The sequence below is a fragment of the Anneissia japonica genome, unplaced genomic scaffold (genome assembly GCF_011630105.1).
Source record: "Anneissia japonica isolate Jap-2015-1 unplaced genomic scaffold, ASM1163010v1 scaffold573_len2283161_cov171, whole genome shotgun sequence".
Lineage (NCBI taxonomy): Eukaryota > Metazoa > Echinodermata > Crinoidea > Comatulida > Comatulidae > Anneissia > Anneissia japonica.
In genome coordinates, this window is record NW_022719802.1 from 1,758,648 (window position 1) to 1,770,977 (window position 12,330).

The 12,330-nt window shown below is 34.6% G+C and overlaps 1 protein-coding gene across 1 annotated transcript in view; it reads left to right on the forward strand.

Moving 5' to 3' along the window:
- The window catches only part of LOC117111036 (alcohol dehydrogenase [acceptor]-like), a 51,831-nt gene that overhangs the window by 35,053 nt on the left and 4,448 nt on the right, over positions 1–12,330 (forward strand). The window contains exons 13-15 of the mRNA XM_033253902.1: positions 1,075–1,267; positions 6,840–6,892; positions 8,872–9,039. Of these exons, the coding sequence (XP_033109793.1) occupies positions 1,075–1,267; positions 6,840–6,892; positions 8,872–9,039 (414 nt within the window). The remainder of the gene's footprint in view (positions 1–1,074; positions 1,268–6,839; positions 6,893–8,871; positions 9,040–12,330) is intronic.

Consider the following 12,330-nt stretch of genomic DNA (forward strand, 5'->3'; position numbering starts at 1 on the left):
TCCCTATGGAATTAGCCAAACCTCACCCTCGACAAAAACCTATCAAGCATGGTAGAGAAATTTACAAATAAGGCCTAAATAAAACTTGTTTGTTTGCTGTCACATTGTAAAAATTTGAATACCGGGGCGGGTTGAAAAAAGTTTTGTTTTTTCATTTTTTTTTTTTTTTTTTTTTTTTTTTTAAAGTATAAATAAAAAAAAATCGTTAAATTTTGAAAAAAAAAAAAAAAAAAAAAAAAAAAAAATCAAATAGTAAACATTTCCATGTAACACGGATCTGTGCCAAAATCGACGACAAAGTGGTTTTCATTTGATCTTTTACACTTAAAAAGACTAACGTTTTCGAAAAAAAAAACCGCCCCTAATATTCGGGATTTTAGGGGTGGCGGATGGCGGCAAACGAACAAGTTTTTTTTTAGGCCTAACCGACCACATTGTAGATATGTCTTTACACAATCAATTATAACTCGACGAAGATTATAACAAATACCAATGTTTTTGCCCATTAGGCTATTTAATTAGGGATAATTCTATACAGACTTGTCAGTTGATAAGTTTGTGAATCAAAATGTAAAGTACTGTGTACTTCGTTTTATACTTGGTTATACAGTACAAGTAAATTTTTTTTATTTACAAGCGAATTAGTAGGCCTATAACACACAGCTGATTAAATTTCAGGAATCAGTCGGCTAACTGGTGATAGTCACTGCTGAACCGTGGCGCTGCCTTAGTGGTTCGATGTCATCCGCTTCTCTGCTTGTGCATTAGCTTCCGGGCTGAAACGCACGTTTAAAAAGCGCACCGTCTTTCGATGACAAGTGTAAGCGTTGGTCCCGGGTGGACGTTAAAGAACGCAGAGTACACTCTTTGTCTCACGATGTATAGTCCAATTACCACAAAGAAAGGACCCCTCCCCCTACGAAGGCTTTCGTGGGTTATGTGATTGACACCGAATAAATCAAATCCCAGTTCTATTATAGACTATGTTAACGTGACTATTATGTATGTGATGATTGTATATGATTTCGTCACTACGTAATGTTATTGTCTGAACAATTAATGCATATTTTTCAGATACAAAGCCATATTGGATTACGATTACACTGAAAGTGAAGCTTGTGATATCGAAGGGATTACCTTGTTGCCTACACTGCTACATCCATACAGCAGAGGCTACATCAAGTTAGCAAGCAATAATCCTACAGCGCCACCTATCATTAATCCAAACTATCTTGCCGACCAGCGAGATGTCGACGTACTTGTCAAGGTACTCCGAACACTTTTACAATAATCAATATTAACAGTACCAGGACTGTAATGGTTTTATTTTTTTTTATACTATTACTTGAGTTTGAAAACAGTGTCAATCGACAGATATCATATATAGGCCTAGCAGTAGTCATAACGTTTTCTTATAATGTTTTAACCAAACCTCTGTTTAAAACCAGACTCCGGAGGAAACAAAATATTTTGACATGTTATGTACTACAACTGAATTTTATGAAACACAACAATGGTGGTTGACGAAAAACTTGGGAACGGTTAATAGAATACAGATTTTTGAATATTTAAAAACGTAGAAAAGGGGGCGTAACTACCTATTTTAAACATTGGTTCCCCCGTTTTTAAATTTAAAAATTAAAAATCATATCTCGTATCTTAGAAAAATCAGTTATACATCATATCAAAATACGTTTTTCTCCGGAGCCTAGTTTTTTTAAAACCCTATTCCTATTTCCCTCAGTTTTAGATGTTCCTGAAACTTTTTGGTATTCAAAACTTCTTACAAGTATCGGAATCCCATATACCAAATATGACCCCAAATTATATTGACAATTGTAGGTTCCATGTGTAAAGGAATCAAAATGTACCATTTCATATTGACCACTATGAAAACTGAAAGCTGCTGTACCGTGGTATAGGTTACACTGACCGAACAATGACATTAATATTCAAAGAGATAACTAACACGTCGAGACTTTCAGTTCCCAAACTCTCTACATGCAACACATTTCTAGGTTCCTCTCCGCCTAGAGTTGCTATGTCCCGTGACACTAATGTAAATGCATACAGAGCCATATAAGTATATGGTTTATTTTTGCTCTATTAGACCGTTTTGTGTATTTATACCCAATACAACATTTTTTAAAATACCGGTAATATTAATTTAATTTTTAAATGTGCAACATTACTCCAATAGTTGCCAAAACTTTTGCACGTCGTTAACATGTGTTCTTCGTCAACAATTATTGCGCAATGTACACACGATAATGAATCATCTGATTTCCATAGATATAACCTTTTCTTAGTTGGTGAAATTCTATGTGTAATTTGAAGTTAAATTCAGCTATCTTCGGAGTCTTGTTTAACAATCAATGTTATTATCTGTAAATATCTCATTCCATTTACCTTCATATTTTGGTTTTATTGATTTTCTTTGAACTAAATATTGTTTACACTCTTTAGTGCTAATTTTTTTTTCTATATTTATGTAGTTGTTTAATTTATCTACATAAATACAGGGTTTAGCATGTGCCTCCTATTTGTCTTTTATCAATTTGTTCAACCAACTTTTAGGAATGGCTTTTTTTATTTGAAAGTATTGTGCAATCCAATTTCTTTTAATATCTAATCTTGCTTTGATTGTGTTTCGGATAATATTTCTGAGTTTATTAAAAAATCTTCTAATTCAATAATACCAGCGCGTATCCACTCTTTGAAGTATTAGTGCCTTTTCATTAATTTTGATATAAGGATTATAGTCATATTTCATATATATTATAGTCTTATGTCATATATTTTAACTTTTTCAATTTTTTGGGCAGATTCCTGGCAAACATGTCTAAACATATCTAAAAAATTCACTGATTAGGAAAAAATGGGTGCCAGTTTTTTTATTCACTTCTAGGGCCTCCATTACTAGTTATTAGCCAAAATTAGTTTTAACAAAAAAAATTGCAATTCGATCATCGTTATTCATTTATATATCATACAATAGTCATTTTTTTTATAAATCTGATATCATATAATGGGATCAGTGCTGCATTGGGAAGAAAATAAGAGCACAAGAAATAATCCCCCTCCCAGAAATTTTGCTCCCCCACACACCTCCCCTGAAGTATTCACAAAATTGCCACATATCACCATATTTTTCCATCTGAATCTCCCTAACTTAATCACTGAGCACTGACACTTAACCTTCGCCCCTTAATTCCCACCACCCCGTCCCGGGCCAGGCCCCTCCACAAACTTCTTTGAAAATTAAGAAATGGAGATAAAAGAGGAAAGGTATTATTCAAATTTAGGCCTAAGACTGTGAATGCGTTTTCTGGCCATCTAGTTGCCATAGCCACAACATTTTGTTCCTTGGTTTCCACATTGTTGGACAGAGGCAGATTTAGGGAGGGGAACGTTCCCCTGTTTTGCCATTGTCGTCTTTTTTTTTTTTGTTAAGAGTGAAAATACAAAATCGCATACAAATACTAAGTGTAACAGCATGTACTTAACATCAATCATGCCATTAATAGACATATATCTGTATAATATTAATAATAATAATAATAATAATAATAATAATAATAATAATAATCATTTAGGCCTATATGAAATTGTTGCCCCCTCGTTTAAAAAAGTCTGGATCCTCCCTCTGTGGAATGGTGCCATGAAAAATTTGATACACAAATCCATTCATTCAAATCACTTCTACGAGATTTACACTCTCTGTAGATAAACACTAGCAGTCTGACAAAAGTATTGCTGTGGCATTCTGATTTAAAAACTCAGACCTTGTGTTCAATTTAGAAAAAAAGTTCAATTAAATGTATTTTGCATCTGGTACCAATGTATGTTTCTTACAAGTTAACATTTTGACACACAAATTCTACTCTTGAAGAGGCGGTGCTCTACAAAATATATTAAAGCCGCTACAGTTGAATAATTTGTTACAAATCTTGTCACGAATGATCCATTTGACATTTAGAGTTCAAACTAACAGCAGAGAGCAAAACACTGATTTTAGCTGAGCAAAACCATCTCAGCCTTTTTTGACTGAGACAGTTTGTGGTCTTGTAGTGTTGCAGCGGTGCTATAGTAGTGGCCTTCCTTTGATTTGGTTCTGGTGTGTAAAAATGACCTCCTAAAGGACTCCGAAATTAGGAGTATATCGGAGTGAAATGAAAGGTCTACCAGTTTGCAGTGTTTGTTGAGATTTTCCATTACTTGACAGACCTTTCCTTCTTGAGATCTGTAATGGACAGTGTAGTAGAAACCACTAACTTGATGGTGTTAACATATCTGCCTAAGTTGATGTTGCACTTAATACTTTCCATAATGTCACCTTGTTCTCAGCAAACCCAAGGTCCGGGGTTCAATTCCTGTCACGACAGGACTTTTTCTCAGACTAAAACAACTCCAATCCCTAAGCCTCATAAAGAGACTTTGCCGATAAAAGCATCACATTATTTCATTTATTTAAATTATTTAAAGAGGGCCCCTGAATATCAGCTGACCTTGTAGGATATGCTGGAAGGGTCACCCTCTATAAATATGGTTTTAATAAAAACAAAAAAAACCCCCTCAGATCTGATCTGATCTCCCAGTTAAGAATTGCTTCGTCAACAGGGGGACTCAAGATTAGGTACTACGATATTTTGGCATCATACTGGATCATATCCTAACACTTCTTCAACAAACCAATGTGATGGTTATTAAGACACTATCTCATGTAAACCCTATTAAGGTTAGCAGGGACTGAATGGGATGAATACTACAACTGTCCGAACATCACCAGCAGTGCCTGTAGCATGCAGTACTCTGGTGCATGTTATACACTGCTCCATGGAGCCATAGTTTCAATTCACAAAAAAGTTTACCTTGTTTTGAAAAATGAAATAAGAGTTATTATGTGCCGATGACAAAACCAGTTAAAAACATTCGACACACTGGTATTGTTCCTGAAAACCTGAGATAAAATGTCCATACAATTAAGCTCGCAAACAAAAACAGTAATCATGGTAGTTTAAATCTTCTACCTACATCTTTCAATAAACAGACAATTCCAGTTAATCATTATGCTACAAAAGCTCCGTTACAGCACCCCAACCAACCAACTTGGATCGTAGACTGATGGTCCAAGCAATTAACTTTGTACATTAAGCAGTTTCTTGACTGCCTTTTCAGTAACCAAAAAGTTGTAAACTTGGAAAAAAGGACTTGAGTTAACCTCAAAAGACTTGGTGCAGAATCCCCACCAATTTGAGTGTGAAGAGCCATGGAGGAAATCAGCAAACAACATAAATGAGAGGAGGTCCTTGGTTTGAAGATTAAGAGCATTAGCTGCCATGGAAGATCTCCATTGATGACTCCAAAATCAAACTAGCGAACAATTAAGTTTTATCACAGCAATTCACATGAACGATGCTGCTGTTTCCCATAAACTCTCCATTTGGTGGGGAAAAAGAAATGATATATCCTTTATATAATATGTGTATACAGTACATGAATTTATCTCCCTTTATATATACATATAATACTGTACATATGAATATGCAAGTGATAAACAGATGAGGGAGAGAGTGATTCATAATGATCTGTCTTACTTGCGGTACACCAAGAACCAGTGGCGGATCCAGGAATTGAAATAGAGGGGGCCTGGAGAGGGACATTCACGTGTGGAGGGTCTATACTTCCTTAGCCCCACCATGATTGGGCTGAGGTAAGACAATTTATGACACCTCTAGATGGCTGGAAATGGCACTCCTAGACTTAAAAATTTAGTCGAATTTTCTGTTTTATTATTTTTTTTTAATTTGGCAAATTTAGAGGGGCTGGGCCGGGCTTTCTTTCCAATTGGATTCTTCTTTATTTAACAATCGTTTTACTCACGATATAAGCAAGGCTGTGCATATTGATTCTAAATTGATTTTTGTTTTATCTTTTCTTTTTTTATTATTCCAGTCAATTAAAAATAATAGACTCGACCTCTTTTAAAATCTTAAAATCGAGTCAGGTACTTCAAGTACGCTATCAATATATAGGCCTATTAATTTTGAGAGGCCTAAACATTTCAGTATAAAAGTCACCCTGCCAAAAAAAGTTAATTTTCTTATTTTCCATGCTAATGTGCGATTTAGTTGAATAACTTTATCTACCCAATTTTTCTGACAGCAAATTTCTTTATTGTGTCCCACATAGACTCCAAGATTTTTTATAGGCGGGTTTGGCCAGTTTATCTCAGCTGGGTTATTGCAGCCCTTAGAAGCGCCAATCCAGAGTCCTTCTCTTTTAGCTTTATTGAGTTTCATGCCAGACGTGGTGCAGAACTTTTCTACAATCAATATAACAATGGCCATTACTTAAACTAATATAAAAAGTAGTGCCGATAGAGGGGATCCTTGTGTTTTTGTAATGGTGTAGTTTTCTAGGCCTACTTCAGTTATATAGTGCACCTTTTGTTGTATTTCCGTATCCCACAGTCTGGAAAACTGTTCGTAAACGCACTTGGTAAAACGATTAAATTACCTCGGTTAAACACAAAAACATGAGCTGTTTTCTGTTTAAAGTTATTTTGATGATCCTGGGAAAATTGTACCGTAAAGGTTGTTGACATTATCCAATCTCGGACAACTCAATAGTTATTGTATATGCTCAATAGTTATTGTATAGGCTTCTGGTTAAGGTACGGGTATATAGTTGCAAACAACTTAAAATATGTATTTTTCAGATTTGATTAAATGTTCTATGGAGAAATTTAGTCATTTTAGCTCTTGTAGGTAATGTACCTGTTAGATACCATTAATCTTGCTTTTTTTCATGTAATAATGTTCGTTGTTTTTAAACAGGGAACCGAGATTTGTGAGAAGATATTTTCATCAGATTCTTTTAAATCATTCGGGTAAGAGCACATTTATAATATCAACTACCTTTTAATTAAGATAAAAGATTTTGTAATAGTATGTTACTGACTTACAGACGTTTTACTACGGAAACTAGTCAGTAGCTATAGTGAGATAAAAATAGTCTAAACTCTAAAGAAATAAGCCAAGGGCAGTGATTAGCTATTGCTGGTAATTGTACTTTTCAGATGTTTATGGTTTTGTAGAACACTTCAATACCAAGTAGGCCTACTGTTGTTTTTGATGGTCTTTTTTACAAAGTGTATATGTATTGAGATCTACCTTTACTGTTTGTTTTTGTGAATTATTGCTGCAATTTATTTTCCCTACCAGATAGGCTCCAACTTGGCACAGTGATTGTTCTAATTCCTGTTCTGTGTGGCCTTTGTAGCCTTTGTTCCCTGCTTTTGTGTGCTCATTTGCTTGTTCACATGCAGCTGTGTGTTTTTATTGGTATGCAAATGATTCGCTACACCCGTTTACAATTGTTGTGCTGAGGATGTATCACAGCCTAATCCACTGTGTAGGTTGTTATACGAACAGGGCTCATGTAGAGGGTAGCAGGTTAAAATAAATAAACCAAAACGGAAATGATAAGTACTAAAACGGCAACAGACAAAAACGGCAATGGCAAGTACCAAAACGACAATAGGCATAGACCAAAACGGCAAAGGAGCAAAGTCAATGCCAAGAGCAAGCGCCGTAGGGCGCGGGCCGCAGTTTGTAATTTTCAGAATTGCATATTGGCCCAATCGTCTCTAGGCAAATCAAATCAAATATTGCCATGGGCTCTTTCATTTTTTTTTATTTTTTTTTTTTTTATTTTTTTTTTTCTTTTTTTTTTTTTTTTTTTTTCTTTTTTTATTTTTTTTTTTATTTTTATTTATTTTTTTATTTTTTAAATTTATATTTTTATTTATTTGAATGTTTTTATATTGTGCTTCCCCAATCCTTTTATTATTGAATTTGTATGTTGTTATATTCTTATTAGGCCTATTATTATTAATAATTTTATTATTATTATTATTATTATTATTATTATTATTATTATTATTATTATTATTATTGTTTTTTGTGCCCTTAAATTGCGGGTCAACGGCACGCCTCACTGGTTAGCTAACCACTGTTTGATTGTTTTCTCCTTTTTGTGTTATTGTTTAAATTTATAATAAAATATATAATAATAAACAAAAATAATTAAAGTAATTAAAATTAAAATAAATAAATACATACAATCATTGTTAAGCGCGTTGGGACTTTTATTAGTGTAAGGCGCTATTGAAAATCTAAATTATTACCGTATTATTGATATTATTATTATTATTATTATTATTATTATTCACGTAGAAACGTAACTTAAAAAGCCAGGGCGTACCAACCGTTTCGTATAACACTTTTTGAAATAAAAAGAAATGAGGAGAAAAAAAAAAGAAATTTTTGAATCTAAGAGTGCCATTTCCGGCCACCTAGGTGCCTAATCATTAATGCTCAACCATGGTAGGGATGAGATAGTATCTGTCTCTTATACACATCTAGATGTGTATAAGAGACAGAATAAATACTAATAAATTAGCCTTCATATTCATTTAAAGAAATGCTCCAGGCGAAGAGCGAAAAATGAAAGGTTTCGGGAAACTAGGTAATCAAAAACAATCTTTTAAACTAACCTGAAGCAGAGGAAACAGCACTTTGAACCTCCAGTGAGGACTCACTAGTTCATTACTTACAGGGGCTCAAATAAAAGCCAGTACCAAAAACTTTGACTTATCTACCATCAATATCAAATGTTACTTTACACTTTTTCATGGATTATTTTATTGTCGTCGATGTAGCTGGAACTACACTAAATAGTTCATACACCGATACTTTCTGTGCCATTAAATAAAATAAACCTAACACAAACGTTGGGATATGTTTTTAAAAATAGCTAACTGTAGGACACATATTCTGGTCTTAATTTTATCTATATTTGTATTAGACATGAATTCAAGTTTCCTGAGTTTCCTGACAGTCCACCGGATAAAGCCAGTGAAGAATATCGACAACATTTCGTACGTTACATGGCATCAACTGTTTATCATCCTGTTGGAACTTGTCGGATGGGGGCAGTAGACGATCCTTCAACTGTTGTAGACCCAACACTCAGGTTAATAATATTATTTATTTATATACTAGATATTCAACACACAAGGGAGTGAGCCGGCCCGCACCCTCCCCCCCCCCACTTACATGACGAGGGGTCAGATTTTCCCGACAAAACCAAAGTGGGCGTGGTCGAGCTTCGATCAAAAGGTTTAGAAAGTGGTCCTGGGGCGAAGCTCACGAAAATTTTGACAATTTAGGGGTTTCAAAGGCTTATTTAATCGATTTTAGAGTCTACTAATATGTAGAAAATACATATAATTTTTTTTTCTCCCCGACGAATTGTGCTTTTTCTCCCCGATGGGTGGGGGGCAGCTCTCCCCGACGGGCGGCCCTGCCCCCCCCCTCTGGCGCCACCCCTGCCCTCTTTGGGGCCCCTCTATTTAAAATTCCTGTATCCGCCACTGTAAACTGACTTATGATTAAAGAGGAAACCATGGGCCAGTTGGCCAAACACAAAAGTGGGAAAGTCTTATAAGTAGACTGTTGTAGACCCAACACTCAGGTTAATAATATTATTTATTTATATATTAGATATTAAACACAAAAGCTAGTGCCAGATTCACGTGGATGGGCGAAGTCGGCCCGCACCCTACCCCCCCCCCTACCTACATTTTTCAAATATAAAGAAATGATAAAAAAAGAAAATTTTGAATCTTAGAGTGCCATTTCCGGCCATCTATACATGCCATAATCATTAATGTTCAACTGACTTACGATTAAATAGGAAACCATGGGCCAGTAGGCCTAGGCCAAACACAAAAGTGGGAAAGTCTTATAATATAAGTAGACAGTAGGGCAGTAGACGACTCTTCAACTGTTGTGGACCCAACACTCAGGATAATAATATTATTTATTTATTTATTAGATATTCAAGAAATAAACCAGTGCCAGATTCACGGGGATGGAGGCAGTCGGCCCGTACCCCCTCCCCAACCTACATTTTTGAAATAAAAAGAAATGAGGAGAAAAAAAAAAGAAATTTTTGAATCTAAGAGTGCCATTTCCGGCCACCTAGGTGCCTAATCATTAATGCTCAACCATGGTAGGGATGAGGTAGTATAGACCCTCCATTTGTGAAAGTCCCTCTTTTTCTTCTGCTTACATTGTAAATTCAGATCATTTTTCAACATTTTTATGTTGCCTTCTGACTGTTTTTTTACCAATAAATGAAAAAAAAAATGAAAAAATGGGCCCCCTCTATTTCAAAATTCCTGTATTCGCCACTGTAAACTGAATTAAATTAAAGAGGAAACCATGGGCCAGCAGGACCAACACAAAATAGGGAACGTCTTATAATATAATGGTAACTCTAATATTATGATATAAATTATTATAGGCCAATTTATTGATTATTTACATGATTAAGAAAAAGCATTAACAGCAATCTGTTGGCCTAATGTCGTCACCTACACCACGAAGCTAGAGACAAACACTTTTTTTTCTTTGATATTTCGATTACGTATAATTATCGAACTCTACCTTTTCAAATAATAAAGTTAAGAGTGCAACTATACTATTTAGTTAAAGCCCCATTCCCGGCAAAATTTCAGTTTTTAAGAAAAATCTAATTTTTGTATAATGTTATAAAGATTTATAAATATAATACGGAATTGCTAGTTTAACTGAATTTAGACATTCCTAAGAATGAAAAAAAATGTAAAATAAGACTGAAATTTGATTTGTTTTTGTGTTCCACACAAAAAATAAATGCGGATGAATTTTTCATGTTTGATTTTGCGATAGGTCGTGAGAAGAAATATCGTAGGCGCCGAAAACATTAGCCAATCCAACGCTGCTAGGATAGGCCTAGCCTTACCTCGATTTAGGTTCTGTTATCACACATAAAAACGGCCGACATGATATTTTCCGTTGCTAGTATTGACACTTGTGAAATATAATATTTCATAGGAATTATTTCAAATTTGTTAAAAAACTGATTCTGACAGAGAATTTGACACTTAAACAAACATATCTCAGCTTAACCGAACGGCGATTTTTTTTTCCGTACGAAACATTTGCATGAAACTTCACTCGGGCCATCTCGGATTGACTCGACTAAGTTCGATACGAGGAACAAGAGCAGACACTTTGCAATGTCGTGACGCTCGAGTTTTACTATTATTGCTCTTTCTATGTTTACCTACGGTAGGCTTATGATATCTTACGGATATATGGGATGTACGTGTGTAACTTAACTGTGACCTTCTTGGATGTTTATTAAATGTTGGTATAATATCTACAACAACAACAGCTAGTAATCCCTTTTATAAAGTGTTGATAGGTACAGTAATACCAGAGGATAGAGTGAAAGAGAATAAACTATGGGCCTAACTACATGCTAAGTTAAGTCCTACCTAGTATAGGCCTAGGGTTCTAGGCTGACACCAACAGTCACGCTTTACATACAGACGTTGATTGAAATTTTGAAGGAAAAAAATGGGGAAAAAATTAAAGCATGAAATAAAAAATAGAGTGCATAAGAGGAATATTATTAAATAAATAAAATATACCATTCGGCGGCGTTATTAAACTTGACCAATCTATCCTTGTAATGTAATTAATGTTAAATAATAATAATAATAATAATTTCAGCATTAATTACCTTGACCTAAGCCTTGTAATGAAGAACCATACTATTTACTAGGCCTATAAATAATAACTAGCCCAGGTTGAATATCTTTTGTGTTATTTCCCTTATCGTCGAAAAAAAAATCCTTGTAATGTAATTAATGTTAAATAATAATAATAAATAATAATAATAACAATAATAATAATTTCAGCAATAATTACCTTGACCTAAGCCTTGTATACTATTTACTAGGCCTATAATTAATAACTAGCCCAGGGGGAATATCTTTTCTGTTATTTCCCCTTAACGTCGATTTTTTAATTGTTTTCTAATTCCTCGATTGTCTAAGTTCCCCTTAAGGTAGGCCTACAGGTTGGTTTTAGTAACATAATAACAATAATAATAATAATAAATAATCATTTCGGCATTACATGTAATTAACCTGGTCTAGTCATGTAGTCAAGAATTTGCAGATTACTATGCCTGATATTAATAAGGCTTAGGCCTCATTTATACATTCATTGGTGCTCTGCCATTTTGGCAGGTCTTATGCCATCCAGTATTTTAGAGCCGCCTCTTCTCAGCTCTTTTCTTAATTTGAAAATATCTGTCACCCTGTTTCATTTGATCAAACGCCCCGAGAAACGCGCTTTTCCTTACTCTCTGTGCTTTCCCCAGAAAGCGTATATTTTTTGTAGTTAGGCCTAGGTAATTATGCAAAAC